The 20,333-nt window shown below is 41.9% G+C and overlaps 1 protein-coding gene across 1 annotated transcript in view; it reads left to right on the top strand.

Annotated features, from left to right (window-relative positions):
• Positions 1 to 2,529: 2,529 nt before the first annotated feature.
• TNFAIP8L3 (TNF alpha induced protein 8 like 3) overlaps positions 2,530 to 20,333 on the top strand; it is a 46,413-nt gene continuing 28,609 nt past the window's right edge. The window contains exon 1 of the mRNA XM_051797159.1: positions 2,530 to 2,811. Within this exon, the coding sequence (XP_051653119.1) occupies positions 2,613 to 2,811 (199 nt within the window). The 5' untranslated portion in view covers positions 2,530 to 2,612. The remainder of the gene's footprint in view (positions 2,812 to 20,333) is intronic.

Genomic DNA, 20,333 nt, shown 5'->3' with positions numbered 1-20,333 from the left:
TGAGAAGGAAAAAAATCTGAATTCTAACCATATGTTTTGAAATGAAACAATATGCTCATTCTGTTACAGCTGAAAACTTCTATAAATGCTTTACAGTTAGGAGCAATAAAAAGGGAAAGTAATCTTGAAACAGCATTTACTGTCAAATAGCAAGTAATTACAGCATAGTAATGAGAATGCCTGATGTAAATATCACAAGCATGATGCAATACAATATTTATTAAATTATACCATTTCCATCAAAATATTTATTAATGTGGTTATACAAGGATTAAAAACCTGACAAGAATTAAAATAAGTGGGACTTAGTTTTCCTTTTAACAATTCCATCTTCAGGCTATTTTTCATGATCCTCTGAAAGATGAAAATCTCTCCTTCAACTAACTATGATCAGTAGCAGAAAAGTGTGACTATTCAAGAGTTTAAAATTTAATTGCAATTACAGAAAAGGCAATGGAAACCCCCCCCCCCCCCCCAAAAAAAAATCCCACACATAAAATAGGGTAAAGGCCAGTGCCTAGGACATCTTGGAGAGGCATCCACAGCTGCAGTCTATGACTCAAAATACACTGTATAAGACAGCCCCCTTTGCCAGTGGGGGAGCTGGAAGTGTTCTGCTGTGCACACATCCCCACTAAAAAACACTGTGCTTTTTTGCTTATCTAATCACAGTCATTGTCATTAAAAAGTCAGAATTTGTCCAGGTTAGAAATTACCATTAGTGTTTCAAGCAATTAAAGACAGTCCAGAAAATTAGTTAGTTGCACTCAAATACAAACATGCTCTTCCTATTAGACTTAAACTGCTCTTATCAGGGAGTTTTTAGGTTGCATTTATGTTGGTAAAAAGCAAACAACAAGAACAAAAAGAGAGAGAGACACTAAACTCTTTCCAGTTCTCAGATTCTATACTTGGTGTGGTATCTGGGATTATTTCTGTGACTTAATATTGGGATTTTTCTGTTGCTATGTTATTTCTGTTGCTACGTTGTTTATATTATGCTTGTAGATTCTCCATATATTTTGCAGTCAGATTTTGCATTGGCTTTTCACAACAGAATCCTAGAATCACTTAAATTTAGATGGTTTTCCTTATAATGTACTCATTTATGATGTTACAGTCAGCGGTATTTGGAATGTCATTTTAAATTTAATGAAAACAATTACAAACAGAAGTCAGAATTTGTTTTCATATAATAAAATCCATAAGTGTCTTAACAGTACAGGCTCAAGTTACAACAGCAAGGTTCCAAACTACTTAACAACTAACTTTTCACTCCAGAGGCTGAAGATTTTCATGACTAAATTGAACATAGCAGCCTGTATATTCCAGGACCAGAAAGCTTGAGGTCTTCTATCTCATCAGACTCAACCTGATTTGAAGGCAGGGGAGCATGTTAAGATCCACTTTAGAACATAAGACAAACTCTGGTTTTGTTTTTAATATTGTAGTTCTAGTTCTCACAGTTAGCATTGCACAGAATAAGCCACCACTGAAAAGAATTTGACAGGGCCCTTTCAGTTTAAAGAGAAACCTTTTTTTTTTAAATGTCATGCTATAAGCTAACAAAGTCTTCACATTTGTCAAGAGTGCCAGGCTTAGTCTGATGTGATAGATATTTGCTGTATGCAGCCTCAAAGCAGCATCCAGACGTTGCTTTCTCCAGCAACAAGGATCTATATGGTTTTGGGGGAGAAAGTTACAGAATAAAGATATCTGTAGTCTACAGCTACAGGCATAAAACTCTGGCTGGAGTTTGAGTATGCTGCAGGCATTGGCTGGCTTTTAGGATGTAACATATCTATAGATATGCCTAATGGATCTTCAAGATCTGTTTCAGTACAGCAGCTGGTTCCCAGTTAGAAAAGTACTCTTGCTACTACTGACTAGGGACTTTTGTGCTAGAATTAAAACTGATTTTGGTCTATAACAGGAAGACAAACTAGAAAATAAAGCAAAGGGGAAGAAAGATCTGCCTAACCTCAGAGCTGAAAAAGTGGCCTCAGTCATCTGAATTAAGGGATGGCTCATGACTGTAGTAGCTTGTAGGGCAGAAGCAAAGCCTGCAGAGTTCAACTTATAAATTTTTCAGACTCAGGAGTTCAAAACAATCTTATGACATGGCTTTCATCTACCACATATTGCACTGTCTGCCTCAGTAAAATGTACAAACAGGCAGCAGCAGAACTGAGTCCTTCAATATACTTCTGGGTACTAATACCCAACAAGACCTGTCACTTTCCCATCGGCCTCCACTGTTCTAATCACTAATTTTTGAGGACACATCATTAAGGAGACCAAGCCAGCAAAAAGAGACAAGGTGGAAGGTCAGGGGAGATGCCCACAAGAAGAGTCATGGAAAAATCAGACGGGAGATGCGATGGCAGTGTAAAGGACTGTCATTCCAGCCACTTCTGCGCCCAGAAGTGACTTCCCCTGGAGCGACCTGCGGGGCGGGATAGCCCCAGTTATCCCCCATCCCCGCCGGGCTCGGCGGGCGAGGGCCGGGCAGCCCAACTTGTGTAACAGCCGGGGCAGGAGCGGCTCCTCCGCCGCGCCCCCGCTGCCTCCGCCCTCGCCGCGCCCGCCCGGCCCCGCTCCGCCCGCAGCCAATGGCACTGAGCGGGGTGGCCGCGGGTGGCGGCGCCGACCCAGCGCTCGGAGCGCAGGAGGAGGCAGCGGGATCCGCTCCCCGGCTCCGGGCGCTCCCCCTGCCAGCGCCGGCCCCTCGGTCCCGCAGCCCCGCCGGTACCCGCAGCATGGACTCGGACTCTGGGGAGCTCAGCGAAGGCGAGCCGGTCTCGCCCGCAGGTAAGAGGGGGCTGCACGGACGGACCGGAGCCACCCGAGCGGTGGGACCGGGGCGACCGCGCCGAGGAACGGGTCGGGGACCCCCTCTCTGCCTCTGATGCAGCTCCGGGGCAGCGCTGCGAGGCTGATGGGACAGAGAGAGGGGAGGGCGAGCCCCGCTCCAGCGGCCCCGAGCAGCAGAGGCGAGCAGCCTCCCCTCCCCTGCCCGGCCGCCGCTCTGGCACGGACATCCCGCGGGCTGGAGGGGTGCGGCTGCCCGGGGTACGGGAGAGCTGCCCTGAGGAGCTCGCCTGTGACGCGAAAGCCGGTTAAATCGCAACGCTGGCGCAATGTGATGCTTTATATCCAGAGGGTGCAAAGTTTCTGAGGTTTTGGTCATGGCTATTCCACTGTCGCTCCAGGACCACCGCGCCTGGAGAGACCCCCCCTCCGGGGCTGGCACGCAGGGCCCCCGGGCTTTCAAGTCCTAACTTGTCAGAAAAACATACTGTCTGGCTGCTGCAGCGCACACAGTTCTTAGATGAGACGGTAGAGGAAAAAAAAAAATCCCTCCTAGCATTTCCAAATCTCCACGTTCTTCTGTCCTACGCAAACCAGCCCGTGGCTGATGTGCCGTAGCCAAAGGCCATCCAGCACACATGGCAGGTGAGAAATACAAACTTGTGTGGAACTCAGCGCACACAGAGGCAGGTTCGCTCTACCACGACAGCACAGTCCCGGTGCTGGTCCCGAGATCTGCTGTGAGCTCACGGTCACCCCCTTCCCCACGGACACTTCGGGGTGTTCGACTCCGGGGTCGGTGGCAGTGTCACCCTGCCCGCAGCAGAGAGCCTGCAGGGGTGTCACACACACGGCTGGCACACGACCGATGCTGGGCTGTCACTGAGACCAGGTGCAGAAAGGACCTGTTTGACCTCCGGCTTCCCATGGTGGAAGTCACAGGCATCTTCTCTGAAGCCATTTAACTGGGATCAGATGCAAGTAAGCACAATTGGAATGATGTCTGAAATAGTCCTAGTGATTATAATAAATCCAAATAGAAAGTTGATGTGTTATGTTACGAGATCTTTGAGAAAAATCTTTTCACCGTGACCAGACCAGTTTAGACAAGTACTTTATCACAGCTCAAACCTCCCTGCACCCTCAAAAAGGAAAGATTTCAACACCAAACAGTATTCTAACTACAGCAGGGGAAATATTTTAACTGTCCTATTAATATTACTTGCTACTGCTGTTCATCACTGCTATGAGGTAAATAAGTGTTATCTTGTCTAGTCTCCCAGCAGAACATTTTATAGCATAATCTTAAATCCAACTCAGTTTTAAATATTAGGGGTATTTACTCTTGATATCTTGCTTTGTATTTTCTTACTTGAGATCTAGAGAATGAAATAAGACTAGCAACAGGTCACAGAGCTCCTTATATTCACAGAGTTCTGTTAGGCTGAACTTATTAGCGAAGACCACCAACAGCTATACTTTTTCATCCAGATAAATATTCCAAGACGTGCAAGTTACAAACATTAGATTTATAAACAAATTAATATAACATAGTTCCTGCCAGCAACTTACTCCTGTTCTGGATAGGTTTTTCTTTTAAATAAATTAAAAATAACCATGCTTCGAGATTGCCATAAGTGCTTTTCATGTCATCACTTGCTAGCTGCCAGGAGATGATGTTCATCAGTCTCCTCTCCTCCTTTCTATTCCTTCTTTGTGCTGTCTAAGAGAAGAAAAATCTAGTATTTTGACCATACATGGCAGATGCCTATGCAGTAGAATAAAACTGGAATACAGTGAAAACTTGGTTGTTTTGTCTTAACCAGCTGCAATCTTTTTTTCTGCACTACAGAATTACTTGCTGTTTGCACCCCCTCCATCCTCTTTGGAAAAATACATTTTTGCTGGATTTCATTTGGTCTTTTTTTCTGTGCTCTGCCATATGTACAGTGCAGCATCGCTCTGTACGTGGGTGTTCAGTAGTCAGGCTGTCAGTCACTGCTGCAGGCACAGAAGCTGAGGGGTTGTAGTGTGGGATTCAGTCACCACCTTGTTCAGGGAGGTGCACACCCCACAGATCCCAGTGACCAGGGTGAGTCTGCCTGCGGTTCATAGGGCAAGCACAGTACCTCAGAGGAATATTTGGGATGAACTCCTAGTAATGGTTCAATTTTGGCCACTGATTTTAGAACAGCTTGGAGTTGGTATAAAAAGTGACAGCAACTTGAATGTTCAGGTTATTTGCTTCATTACCAGTCGTTACACTTCCCCATTTGTAAAGCAAGGACTTCATCTTACACAGTTAAAACTCCTTTTAGTCATTGCCCACTGCTTAGACTGTCCAATTGTTCAAGCCCAGCATGATACAGTTTACTTTATCTCCAGGGCTCCATGGTGCTAATGCACCACAGATGTTTAAGGGTTTGCACTACTCCTGCAATACTTATTCAGCCTTTTGCCATGTCCCAGTGGAACAGCACCCCTGCCATTCCTGACACTCACATGGGTGTGCATGGGGCAGGAGGCTACCTAGTACACCCCCACCTTCTGCCACACATACTTGGCTTCCAAGAACCAGCTGGAATCTTGCTCCAAGATCCCAGCAGCCTCATTTCCTTTAATAGCCCACTGAAAACCCAGTCTCCAAGGAGGCAGAAGTATTTTTTCTGTGTTTATTCTGAACATGTCACAATAGCATCTTCATATTTCTTTGTTACAAACAAAAATCTCCTTATATGTGAGCAGTACAAGATGTTAGCTGTACTTTAAAGCAAACAAACAGTAAAAAGCACCACACCTCTAAGAACATTCAGCTCCACAGCCCTGGCTCCCACAAGTCTCCCACACCCATCTATTACTGCTTTGCATCTGAGTTGTCTGTAGGGTCAAAAAGTTTTGATTTTCAAAACGGTTACTCATGAGACAGACTCCTATTAAGAGCATTAAAGAGGTCTCCACAAACCTGAGAAATTTATATATTGTAATGCAAAAGAAAAAAAGTTACATGCCTATTAGCTCTACCCTCAGTGAACCTTCTTGAGTCTCACTGTAGAGGCAACTAGGCACATTCCTTTTCTTACCCTGAAGAAGAGCTTTTGAGAACTGAACAGGTAACCTTAAAATAGAATACTGTTCCCTTTTTTAATGTCCACCTATTGAGAGGTTGGTTTTTTAAAACACCTATTCAACAGAGTAATGGTCTCCTTTTCCTCAGCTTCCTCATAGGCATCCTGCCACATGAAAGAATGATCCTCCATGTCATCTTTCAGAGTAACATTGCACAAAAATCCAGGTCATCACCAAGAGCAATGATTTTGCAGTGGATTTGGAGATTCTGCACGTAAGAGAAAAAAGGTGGCAGACCTTCATTTGATGTGCCCTGTCCTAGGTTCCCTGGCTGGAATAGGCAGAGATTTGGCTATATAACTTTTGTGCAATATCAATTTAAGCCTTTCTACAAGCTACTAAGTCACAATACAGATTTCTGTTTTTATTTTCACAGATTATGTTTCACTATTAACATAAGATAACTAGAGGCTCAATTGCCTGTAAGATCTTTGAAACAACACAGGTTATCTTTGTGAAGTTTAATATAATGTGGAGAGCAAATTGTCACTTGTCCCTTCTCTGGGTTTGCTCCCACAGAAGAAGTTAGAAGACATTTGGCCTAGGAAAGAGAGCAGCTTGTGCTCCAAGTTGAGCTCTAAACTGGTGACAGGATTTTATTTTTTTTTTTTGTTTTAAGCATTAGCACTGTGGAGCCTACAACTTTGTATAATGCCATGGATAACAGAATGAAGACAGCCTTATCACCAAGCTTCCAGCCATAAAGGCAGTGGGAGTCTGAATATGACTTCAGCATGTCTTCAACAGGGCTAAGATCTTAATGCATTTAAATTTATTTGGTGAATTATCTGAATTCCACCCCAAACAATAAATATATACTTACTAAAAAACCCAGCAGATTTAAACATTATTCGCTGTTGTAAAACAGCCCCAGCAGACAGGAATAATTTTTCTGGAGCTGTAATATTATTTGATTTGCAGTGCTTAGTAAATATTTCTTTCTGCAAATTATTTATCGTGCTATGTGAATGGCCAGTAGTTTCGTGATGTTAATCTTTTAAGCCTGTTACATATTTTAATTAATGTTTCACAGAGTTAAATGCCATTCAAAAGCTAACATATATATTCTTGCAAATATAAAAGGATTTCAAAAGTGTACTGAAGGCATTTAGCCCTTAATTATTTGAGGCATCAGTAACATGCTTGTGTGATATAGGAGTTCAAGTAGGCATTGTATAATTTTTTGCAGTATCCCACCAGTCATTTGAACCATGGTTATCACGACAAAAGGTACACTTTGCCCCAAGGAATACTTGTGTGAACAATGGGGGGTTTGATTTATCAAAGCCTGGTTTTGATTCTACATAGAAATTTCCAAGTCAGATATGCAATAATATTAACTGGACTTCAGACAAGCCAGCAGAAGTGGTAGATAACATGTTCTAGATATGAAAGCTGGAAAAGAGTTTTAAAAGGAAAAAAAAATTTTTATTAAATTATTTTTAACACCTGTCTAATAAAGAGCTCTCCCTTCCCTTTCTGCTGGAAAATAAAGGAAAAACAAAGCTAAGTGACAAAAAGATGGACAAACAGACATGAACTAGCATGCCATGGGAACCTGTACACCAAACTCTTACAGGGCTTTTCGGATCACACTGCAGACTGAGGCAAGCACATGTCCAAGGTTCTCTGCCAAGAGAGAGTGGGCAGGAGACACTTTGGGATGAGCAGGCAGCAATTGCCTGTAAGAGCAGCAGCTGGGGCAAGCACGTGAGCCAAGAGCCTGGTTGGGTGATTTATTTTTATTTTTTTTTTAAATCTTTACTGTTCCCTCCAGGAAACACTTGGGCTGCTGATTTGCATACAGACCCCCTCATTAGCACAGTGTCTGCCACTTGGGGAGCTTTGTCCAGCAGAAAAAAAGAAAAAGCAAAAGCTTTGAAAGGGAAAAAGAATCTTATCATGCTGTGATGATAGTAAAGACCATAAATAATCATGCTTTGGCCAAGTTGACTGGGCACCTTGGACAAAAAAAAAAAAAAAATTAGTTCAATAGGTTAATTTGTTCAGACTTCTGTTTTTAAAATCAAGTGGAAATACAAGGTTGATGAAGCTCTGGATTGAAGCCCAAGCTCACCTGTACAACATCCTTCTCTGTGGATGAGACTGCCAAGCAGCAATAGCTGACAGTGCATGAGGCAACACTCTTTTCAGTAGCTTTGATAGATTCTTCCTGCTTTTGAGAGGATGGCCTGTGAAAACATGTGGCCTCAGAAGAACTTGTCATCAGGGGTGAAGCAGAATCTCACTCCCAGGTAGGGATAGCAGGCACATGAAGGATGTTGCATTAGGTTGTTTTAGTGCACAAATATTTTATATTCTTGTTCAGAACTACTCACTTTCAGGACAGAGTATACCAGTGCCCTCCAGACCAGACACACAAAGAGCATGTAGAAGACCACCATGGCCTGTTTCTCAGGCAGGGAGGCTGATTTTACACTTAAGGCAATGATGATTTTAAGAGGCTCTCCATAGCCCCAAACCCAGCTATTCCCCCACCTGAAGTTTTGATCTGCTAGCAGTCAGTGAACAGAAAGTGTCTGCTTTTTCTAATAGGGGGATAAGGACAAACCTTGATGTGGGAATTTATGATGGCAGATGAAGTTCATAAATAGGAATATGAAGCAATATCCTGCCACACAGCAATTACTGACCATTCCTGCCTGCCTTGCCAAAGGCCTGAGATGAGAGCAAGTTCCATTTAATGTGATATTTTGGCAGTGGTTGAATGACCTGTACAAGGCAATGAGTGCATCTCCTCAAAAAGCTCACACTTCTCCTTTGAAGAACTAAATCTTTTAGCCTTTCGTCTCATCTACAGCACAGACTAAAGAGTCATGGTTGAAAGGGTAAGTCACCTTATTTTGCTTCTATTAGAAGAACAAAGTTATAAATCTCCAGTAAGAACAACAGTCAGAGAGATGAGAAGGTTTTCCTGGAGACCTGACCTGTTTGAGAAGCCTCTGGCTATTTGCATTCAACCCACTGCATCAGTCTTGGGGTGAAAGGCCCTCCCAGGTCCCAGGAAAGTAGGAGAATCCTGTAACTTTCTAGGAGACCTCACTCTCTTATCTGGTAAACTAAGCAGGACCTGGCTGGGAGCCCAAGCAGTGGTACACAATCCTCTAAACTGTTTATCTATTAATATACTTACTTCCTGGCACTGTGTCAGCCCATGCCAGATAGCCTCCCACAGAATGTCCTGGCATGAGAAAGAGGATAACAGTGGCCAGTATGAATTAAACAACATTTGGAGTGTGGGAAAGAATGCAGGCTATATCCAGATGGCAGCACGATGCATGGACAACAGGTTCTGTGCCAGTTTATTTACAGACCCCGTGGTCTGAGCAGGGTGCAGAGATTCTTCACTGTTACTGTGGCTTCTGGTGTCTGCTCAAGGCTGTTCAGACTGTTGAGCTGCTTGGGGAACCCACTCAGGGCAGCTGCCTTGGGCCCAGGCACGGGTTTGGAGCTTTGCCCAATTAAAAGTGTGTTATTTATGGTTTGTCTGCAGAAAACTCTCTGCCAGATAGATTCTGGGAGGTCAGTGTATAGGCTGACAAGTGTAGCTGAAGGAGACTCATGGGAAGCTGAGACTAACTTGTCGCAGTAACTATGACTGCCCAAACCTCAAACATCACCTTCAGAAGCCAAGCTGAGCTCAAGCACTAGTGGCAGCCAGTGATTTTTCTGCTCTTTAAAGCAGATATGTTTAATGAAAAAGGCTGAGAACAACCAGCAAGAGTCACTTTGCTGCCTTTTCCGGTGGTCACTAATCCCTCCTTGGTACAGATGCTAGTTTATGTCAAGTTTTATCAGTTGGTTCTGTTCAGCCTCCCTACAGAGGAACAGACTGACCCTCTGTACAGATGTAGATTTTGGCTAACATCTGTTGATATAACAACATAAAACAGAGCAGGAAGATTATGCCACCTATGATATGAAACAAACCATGTGAAGACACTCTGATCTCTTACCTAGTGCTAGTTTACTAGGAAAAGTAATCTTCTGAAGCACTAGTAGTAAAAATTAGCAGAATACCTCATTACCAACAGTGAGCATCTAATTTTTGGCACTAACTTTGTTTATCCAAGTGGCTCATGTTGCAGGAAAAACTAAATTTTCTCTCCTTCTATTTGGAGCAATGTGTTAACACTATTATTGTGTTAGTGTTTCCTTTCCAGATAGTTTTCCATTTACTTTTAGAGCACATAGTTTACACGATCAGATCACTGACAGATGCAGATCAAACAAATGTAAGTTTCTTGCACTTTTCAAAGTAGGGGATATTTTATTTTTTTTAAAATTAAGATAACCATCTTTCAGATTATTTTTCCAACAAAAGCTCTGTGCCATACAGTGTTATGGCAGGTGAACATCTGTAGGTTTTGTTTCCTTGAAGTTAATTTTAACTTTGTGTATTTGTGCATCATTTCCCTCTAACTCCCAGAAGTGAGATGGAAGTAGGCTAAAGGAATCAAGAGTGACCTTCATGTTCAAAGCAAGTTATAGTTGGTGCCTCACTATTTTTATATATTATTTCATTAATCATCTTCACTGTTAGGAGGAATGTTTAATAGTAGGTACAAAAGTAATCAGCACAGTCATTATGATGCTCAGCTACTGGATTTCTTAGAAAATTATCAAGAATTTGTGAGGAAAAATACTGACTTAAATTGCAGGTTTATGAATGGGATAAAAAGTTCACTTCCACAAACTCTTAGAGTGCCACTGTGCCCCTTCTTACCAATTTGACCTAACTGGCACCCTTTAAATAGACCAGGGTATATTTACCAGGAAGTTTCTGTTCAGTGATTAAACCTCATCTGTACCAGAAACTAGCCTCTATTGTATAAACCTAGCCTGACCTCAGCTGAGGTTTCTGTGGCTTGTCTCTTACCTGTATTTGTTTTTAAGAGTCTATTTATTTCCATGCCGGTTCTTAAAGGTCAGTATCAGATTATCCTGCATAAGAAGGAATGACATAACACTTTGCATCCTCAGGGCAGATATAGCTGAGAGTTTACTCTTGCCTGCACTCCTGTCCACCTCTTCCTCACCTGCCAAAAAACCCCCAAACTCTCAACCAAACACAGAAGCAACAACGAGAGAAGAAAACCAAAAAAAAACCCCAGACCGTATATTCATCCAAAACAGTCACCACTGGCACTTCTCCACAAAGCACTTCCCCTTACAGAAATCATACAGAATTGATGGAAAGCCAAGAACAAATTGTCTTAAGGACAGATGAATACCAATGTTCTCCATAGCTCCATGATTTAACTTTATAGTTTGGATTAAATCAGATGCCTGAGGGCTTAGAGCACTCCCAATACTTAGTGGTTAATCAGCTGGCATCTCTTTATCCTCCAGACCAGGATATCTCCTCTAGTTTTGAGGCCAATTTCCAAACTGTGAGCTAGGGTTCTTTTTAACTAGTTGGCATCATTCACTTCAGCACAACTTTCTCTTGAGCTTTTTGATTGTACTCAGTGCTGGGTGTTTAGAAGCCTAGTTATGAAAAGCCAGAAAACAACCACTTTCAAGGCTACATTGCCACGTGCAACAGCTTGTGCCTGTAAAAGTGAATGTTTTCACTACATCAGGAGCTGTGAGTGGCTCTGCACCCTGGGAGGACATGTGGAAATGCCTCGTGCTTTGAGAAGAGCTCTGGCACAGGACGTGTGCTGTGGCATGCAGAAGGCAGGGACGGGTCTGAAGTCTTGTTGCACCCTCCCATTCACTGCCCCTGCTACCAACAAGGCTACATCCTTTGCAAGAAGGCAGATATCAAGATCTGGGCTATATTCTCCATCTTCTAACCTCTACAGTGTTTTTCAGTTCTCTTTCCACCCACCCTCACCTTTTACACCAACAATTTGTGTTCCTTCTCCAGATACCCAGATCTTTCTAACATATAACTGATCTCTCATTTCCCCGTGCCTCAGCCAATATGCTGTTCTAAGCCTCAACTCTTCCACTGTTGATCTGATTCTTCTTCCTGAATTCATTTCTGCTCAAGTACTCTTGAGTTTATGATTTCTGCCACTATGGAAGGGAGTAAATGCTGTCAGGTTATATTTCAAAAAAGGGAGGACTGATGGGAGTAAGATATTGTCTTGTCTTTCTAATTAAAGGCACTAGAAACAGCTTTGCCTTGCCAGAGGAACTAACCTGCCTCCTCTGGCAAACAATACAGACAGTGGGCTTGCAAGTGAAATCAGTGTCATCTTGATTAGTACAGCATGCTGAGAACAGGAAAGTTAATTTGATTTTGAATTACTGAAACATGTAGATGCAATATTTGCCAGAAAGTGAGAACACAATAGCATCTCCACAGATAACAAGAGCTTCCCTGTTATTTTCAGAGTATATTCCTGAACAAATAACTACTTGAAAAAACAGCATATCTTCACCCCTAGAAGATCAAATCATTGGGTTTGAATAGCAGGTCCAGGGGAGAGATGCATTTCTCACCAGAGCTGCCTGTGACTGTCACTAATCAAACGAGGTCAGAGGAGGACACTGTTTTCTAGTGACACAGCTTAATTACAAGGAGGAAAGGAAGACAGAGCTCAGCCGTTCTGCAGAGTACTGTGATGAACCACGGCACACAGATCTCCCCTACCTGAGCATACAAATAGGTATTTCTTAAAAAGTAGCAATATCTTGTCATTAAAAAAAAAAATTAGAAAAGAGTACACAGAAGTTGCCTTTAGAAAGTTATCAGAACCTTTAAACAGCTGTGACAAGGTAATGAAGGCAAGAGATGCTTCTGGAAAGTAAACTCTTCTCCACTTGGGACAAGAATGACTCTTGCACTGTTCTTCAGGCAATGAGGCGAGGATGAGAGCACAGAAATACACCCAGGGAGGCTTTAGGAAAAGGGCTGAAGCACAAGAATTGCCAAGAATGGGCAGGCTCACCAGAACACCAACACAGCACCTGTGTTCAGCTTTCCACTCTGCTACTGAGCTGACTGAACTGAATCAAACTCAAATTGGAGCTGAGCCTGCCCTGTGGAGGGCCAGCAGCCACCCTGACACCCAAGTTTCATCTTCTATCACCGGGGTGGCTAGAAACAGTGCCCCCATTTTCCACCACAGCAGCTCTCTCTGGATCACTGACTCTGTCAGACCCATCTCATTTGTCCTCAGTCAGCAACATCATCTGTGTGATCATCCAGAACACAGGAGGGGGACACAGTCCTGCCCAGCAGACAGGGGGAGCACAACTCTGCCCTGGTGCAGCCCTGCCCCACGTGCATGGTGTGGTGCAGCAGGACACAGGCTCACATTACTTGATTCTGCAGTCAAAATATCTGTGCAGCTTTCAAATTCCCAAGAGCTGTGTCAACACTTGCCCTTCCACGTACAGAAGATGAGTAACAGTTGTTCTTGAGCTGTTTAGAGCTCTGTATTTACCTTTCAGAACTTCTCAAGCAAAATATTGCCTTAGCAACAGCAGAGTAGTATTAAGAAAGAGATAAGTGGCGTGTAGGAAGAGAATTTAGGGGGATGGTGGTGGGAGAGATTATTCAATGTTTTCCATCTTTTCATATAACAGAATTTAATTTCCTTGAAGCTACTGCAGTCAATGACAAGCAGTTAGAAGTGAGCACGTGAAATACCTCTGGCTGAGCATTGAAATAAAGCATGACTAGACATAGCAAATAACCAACCTATGTGGGTAACCACAGACTGCAAGAGGTGGTTTTATTATATACACTTGTTACTGAGAAGCTTTTCTGTATTTGTAGAGTTCCCATTTCTTCATAGCCACATTTGATGGAATTCAGATAGCACATGTGCCATTATGTTAAACAACTGATTTTGGAATACTTCACTTTCCTCTCTTTTACTGACATTAAAGCAGTAGTTACACTTCTTAATAGGGATTATAATTTAGGGACAGTAGATGCCCATGCTTAGGCACTTCATCAATGACTAAAATGCAAACTGTCTGCTCTACAGATCCTATGTTATTAGATTGAAAACAAATCTTTAAACATGTACTTAGCTTGCTTTTAAAGCAATGTGGCTTCTTTACCATGATAAAATGATAAAAATACATATGACATCATAAAGCTCACAGTAATTTTGTTGCTGAAGAAGTTTTACAGCTATCTGCTTGAATTCATTTGGTTTGAAACTTGCCTTGGTCTAGCATTTTTTTGAGTTGAAAACATTTTTTATACAAACACCATGTGATTGAATATAACTAAGGGGTTTTTATACATATGTAAAGTGGACAAAAATAATTTTCCCTAAGTAAGGAAATGCTATATATAGAAGAAAAGCTGAAGACTTTCAAGTCACAGACTTCAGTAGGTTTTTTGACATCATCCCTAGGGAGGCAGAAATACAAACAATAAAAAAAGCAGTTTCCTTCATGAGAACAGACAGAACATCAGAAACCATAGGTAAAGAGAGCAGTGCTATGCAGAATGGAAGTCATTATCCTGTTGGCTCACGTTTTTCACTCTAGTAATGGCCATTCCCTGTTATCATGAATAAGAGGTGCACACATATCAGTAGCTAACACTTTAAAGTTAAGTTTTAAATATTTTTAACAAATGTCACGACCTCAATAAGTCAGAAAAAGTGTAGACTCTACAACTCTTGAGAGGTAGAGTGTGGAATAACAACTCTGGGGAAGGAAAGAATGCTACAGGGCATTCTTGTACTATCAGAATTGCAGGCTGATTGGGGATAAATCAATCTCTGCCCCCCCAACTGCCCCTGGTTGCACCATGGCTGGGAAGATGCTTTCCTACAGAGATCTGCACACAAAGCTGCTGCTTCTAAGGGGGGAAAAAACCCTGCATCTTGACTTTCATCAGCTTTTTCTTAGACCTTAAGAATAGCAGATCTGGATTGTGCTAGGAGCTGGAGTAGGTTTTCTTGGTTTGTTTTTTTTTCCTGGTTTATTGGGTATTTTTTGTGTTGGTTTTTGGGATAAGCAAACAGACAAAATTTTTATTCAAAGTTACTTTCACTTGGGCTCATATATAAACACAGCTTTCATGATAAGGGGGAAACAGAAGCTAGGTTGTATAAACCAAGAAATTTACAGAGAAATAGCAGATAAAAATTAACCTCAGGACAGTACTACCTGAGCCAGGGAAAGCAGGGTGACTGATTCTGCAGTAGCACAGTCACTCAGGTAGAAATGTTAGATGGCTACAATTAGAGGGCTTAGGGAAGAGACTAGGATATGCCCAGATCTGTTACATTTCAGCAGATGGAATGTTGATTGGGGTTTATGTAATTCAGAGCTGTTCTGACAGAGCACTCGGGGAGAGACATGTGCAAAGTAACAGAGAAGGGCAGTATTTAAGAAGCTTTGCCACGTTTTCACACGCTCATTTGGAAAAAGATGAAAAGAAAATATCCAAGTAAGTTTTTTTTTTAAAAAAAAATCCCACAAAACCCCAGAAACAAACAAAAACCAACAGTGGCAAGATTCCTTTCTTCCTGTAAGATCCTGGTAGGTAATATTATATTCATATTAAACTTGGACTTCCATATGGGCAGTTTTTTCATCAGTTTAGTACATTGTGAAAGGTATCTGTCATTTGTATATCTTTAAAGTGACAAAGTTTATTTTAAGATTTCCACTAAGTAATACCTTCCTGAATTTCAAAGCAAACAGGACTGGAAATTTAAGGACATTGCAAAGATATCAGGCTAATTTCTTTGTGCAACCTCCCATATGATGACCTTTCAAAATCTGGTGGATGAAGCACTGGGCTGACAGCAGGGTCTTAATCACAGCCTTAAGCAAGTTTTTCAGTTGCATCTATTTCTCCTCCCATTCCTGGTCTTCTTTGTCTGTTTACTATTTTTAGGTCAGAAGTGTCTTTTGTCACATTTGTGCAGTAAGAACCCCAAGATGTTTTATTAAAGGCAGCTAAATACTAATATCAATGCAGACCATGGCCACTGAAGATATTTTTATAGGTATATTATGAGTGCACTTCCATACCCAGGGGGAAAAAAAAAAAATGCATCTCTGCAGTTAATGCATAATCCTAAATATGAAAGATATATATATATATATGTGCATTCAATAAGGTCTTTCAGAAGTCTGTATTTTATGAAAAAGACTGCAGTTTGAGCACTAATTTATCTTAAATGCACACAACTTTGTCATATTAAACAGATGACTGCAATTATTTTTTTTCAATAAGCAGTGCTACTGCATATCATAAGGCAACAAAGGAATGTTACAAACAAGACTAGAAAACTCATATTTTTAGCAATTCAGCTAAATAGAACATACTTATGTTTTCTCCTCCATTTTCCATTTGCTTCTGATTCCAACTGTTTAGCTTTCTGGCAGTGAAAATATGTTTGGAATAAAAATAGACCCCACGGTTTGAAATTATCATGTGTAGCTTTGTTTTGCTTTTCCCTTCAATATATTCTTACTGAAACGAGGAAAGCCTTTCACCCAAGGAGAATTTACCAGAAAAAAAAACTTTGGCAGAATTAACCTGTTTATGACTGCTGGCATATTTTTCAAGAAAAGTCTTTCAAAATACAGTGGTGGGATCAAGCACAAAAAGATATCCTGATCAAGTGATAGGACTCAGACTTTCTTGCAGAACCATCATACACACACCATGGTGAAAGGCAGCATCTCTAAGAACCCTACTGTTATTCATAGAGTGAAAAGTATTCCCCAGAGCACATAGAGTCACTTTGCCTTATACCCCCAAGTTTCAGTTCTTGCACATAAAACAGTTCGTGTGGACTTTACATATATAACCCACCTACACCTTAATCTTTTCAAGAGGTTGCTTGCTGCCAAGATAGCTTGTGTGCAGGCCAAGGAATATGGACACTTTCCAATCCTGTCTGTTAAGACTTCTCTGCAGGAAGCTGGCTTTCTAGGGTGTGAATTTGTGCTTTAAAACCATCTGCCCTATGTTGCTTTGTCTCAGTGGAAGAAATAATAAGTCCTGTTCAAGGGTGACCAGGACTGGAAACCTGTCACTAACCCTCAAATTCCAAAAAGCCAAATGAAACATGGCCTGAAATATAACAAACTCCAAAATCGGGTCCATCCAAGGCATAGTTTTTCATTAAGAAAGCTCTGACAGTCATCTAGTCTGTAGAAATACAAGTTGAATATTTACTAGTAAACAGCTGTAGTGGATGTTGTTGTCATTCTCTCACTTCTCAAGATCAGTATATTTAATCTAGAAAATAGATCACAGCAGAACAATGTTTTCTGCACACGCACATCCTGGAAGAATGCTAAAGTCTGTTACTGCACACAGGGATCGATGTCTGCTGGAGACAGAACAAGAAGTGCTCAGCATATTTGCAGCCAAGAAGATTTAGCCTGACATTAGGAAAATCTTTCTGTCAGAGTTGCAAGCACTGCATTAGACTACAAAAGAATGTTGGTCTTTAGAAATAGATCAGACAAGCATCTCTTCTAGCCTGCTAGTCTTCTCTCAGAGAAAGGGATGGATTAGATGATTGATATAAAGTTTGTTCCTTCAACTCCAGGTTTCTATGACACTGAAACAATACACAGCAATTTGAAGCTTAGCTCAGTGATGTAAAAAAAAAAAAACAAACAAACAAAACAAACAAACAAACCAACTTTCTACACCAAACCTGACTTCACTTTCCACGTGGACAGAATAACCTTTGCCAAACCTCTGTCCTCAACTCCATCTCATTGTGAACACCGACAGTCTTTTAGACAGAACCTCCAATCTCTCTGAAGAGTGCCATTACTTCAATTAATACCTGTGTAAGCAGCCCCCCTCCGATCCTAGCATTGGCCAAACACCCCTTGCCAGCTGCAGCTTTAGAGCTTCTAAGCCTTGTTCATTCATCAGTTACCTAATCACCAAGTTGCAGGTCATTTTTAACAAAAACGTTGCTTTCCAAAGTGTAAATGCAGACAGTTCAGTTGCAGGGGCTCATAAAAACGCAGCTGAAGAAAATGAAAGAAAACCACTTGAATATCCTTCTCCCTCCTCTCTGCAGCAGGACAAAAACCACAGACCATGTTAAACCACACGACCAGGGCCCAGCACCTGCGTGTACTTTGTGCCGTCAGATCACTTTCACAATCCATTCTCATCTCCCTGCATTCAATTCAGACGGATTCCTCCCAGCATCACCTCAGGTGTTACTGATCCTTAATTGCTACAGCAGTTGCTGCTCTGCAGACTGTGCACTGCCCTACCTCTCCGGGAGCTAATGTTCCTCCAGGTGCAGTCACCTCCTGTGCCAGCTGGCTTTAAAGCAGAAAAAGAGCCAGTCCAAATCATCAGCAAATTATACTTGGAGGTCTGTCAGTAACATTTGTATTTACACATCATATAGCCACTAGCCATTATTGACACCTAATGGCAAACTTCCTCCTCTTAAATTATACTGAAATACAACTATCTCCCAGAGATGGCTGTAGACACAACTTGCCTAATACCCGCTAGAAGCACTTTGTGGGTGTAAATTACACTTGGAAAAAAGGAATGTGGATTTCAATTAAAAGTACACCCTCTACTCCCAGCCTACAGAGTGATTACACATTGTTTTACAGCTCAACAGTGCAGTGAGGCCAGGAGATGAATTAATACCAAGTGCAGTCGCTAAGGACCAGATTCACTTTCTGTCAAACCAGACAATGTAATTTTATACATTAAACATCTGGACTTTTGATTTTAATCTTGGTATAACAAAGCCATATATAGCAGAGATATAAAAGTCTTACTAAAGCAGAACTGTTCCTGAAGTGACATAAGATAGACTAAACAAACCATTTATCTTAGGAATCTGATTTTTAACCAGAAAAAAAAAAAAGAACATTAGAACCTATGAATTATAGTTAGCTTTACCCCTTTTTTCATAGTGCTATAACTTTTCCCTGGAAAAATCTAAGCCAACTGAAGGAGGGGGGAAAAAGAGTTTTCTAAAGTTTTATTGTCTACAGAGGAGACAAGGGAAAAGTAATTTTTCCTCTCAGGGAGTGTGCTACAGAGTCACTCTGGGCTGTGCAAGGAAAGCACATCAGAGCAAAATTACTGAAGTACAATGCATGAACAAAACTACCAGACAAAGCAACTGGCATAATGTTTAGCTGTGCTGCTGCCAGAAATAAACTAATCAGGGCTTGATGATATTCATTTGAATATTAAAGGAGTTACACATTCATTGCTCTCTTTGATGAAAATAAAATACCTCAACAAAAGCAGCTAAAATATAATGGAATAGTATTCCCAAGGACTACATGAACTTGCACTGCAAGAAAACACCATTTCTGAGAACACCTCTTGAGCACGGAGCACATACTTATAGTAGTTAACCTAACACTTTCCTCTCTTTCTTTCAGACTACTAAAGAATATCTCTGCTTTAAAAAAAATAAAAAAACAACAAACCAATCAGAAGGAAAAAAGAAACCCAAAATAAAACACAAAAACCAAACAAACAAACCCAGAAAATCACACAACCTAAACAAGCAAAAATCCAAACACTGCCAAACTAACCTTACTTCTAAAGTCACAGAGTAAAGAGATCTCTTTTAAATCCATAGTCAAACAGGCTGGTGGACGTGTTCCCACACATAGTGCCAGCAGAGTTGATTCCTTGGTTCATGCAGGACTTTGCCAAATGCCCTGCCAGACACCCCTATAAGTTTATCACTAAAGAATTACAGTATCAAATTTTTACGTTTAGCTTCTTTCAGCAAAAAAATCAACAACCTGTACAAGTAGCTGGATCCATTCTCAGTTCTATGAGATGATGAAACAAAACAAAACTGTAGTAACCATCCAGATAAACCCATATTCCACCTGTGCCTGCTACCAGAGCAACAAAAAGGACCACAAAACCTCTACCCTATGCAGAGCCAATAGTGCCACAAAAAATCTACTGCCTCCCACAGAGATTGTGTGCTGGGCTGGAAGGAGCCTTGGTCCCACCTGGGGACTGTTCTGTGCAGCCTGCAATAGTGCCAGGGCCCTGCAGACACAATATCTCACTGCAGCAAAAACCCAGAGGAGAACAGAGTACATTGTGATACCAGCAGAACAATTCCTCACAGCCTCCAACAACAAACAGCCCCAAGCTCTCCCAGGCAAGAAGGCACGTCAGCAGTACCGAGGAGCCACACACCCACCTTGCAAGTCCTGTGTCCCACGTTCCAGCCTCCTGCAGCTGCCTTCTCCTGCACACTGCCCTGCAGGGAACAACACACCCTGCTCTGCCTCTCTCCCCTTTTAAGCACCAGGTGAAGCTGGTCTGTGCAGCCCTTTCCCCACTGATGAGGAGCACCTGGTGCTACAGGTGAGACAGCAGCAACGTGCTTTGGCTGGGGCGCTCTCCCAGGAAGGTCCCCCTGCAGAAAGGCTGGCAGATGACCACCTTG

The sequence above is a fragment of the Manacus candei genome, unplaced genomic scaffold (genome assembly GCF_025592945.1).
Source record: "Manacus candei isolate 608988 ecotype Guabito, Panama unplaced genomic scaffold, ASM2559294v1 h1tg000046l, whole genome shotgun sequence".
Lineage (NCBI taxonomy): Eukaryota > Metazoa > Chordata > Aves > Passeriformes > Pipridae > Manacus > Manacus candei.
This window is presented reverse-complemented; position numbering and strand designations above follow the sequence as displayed.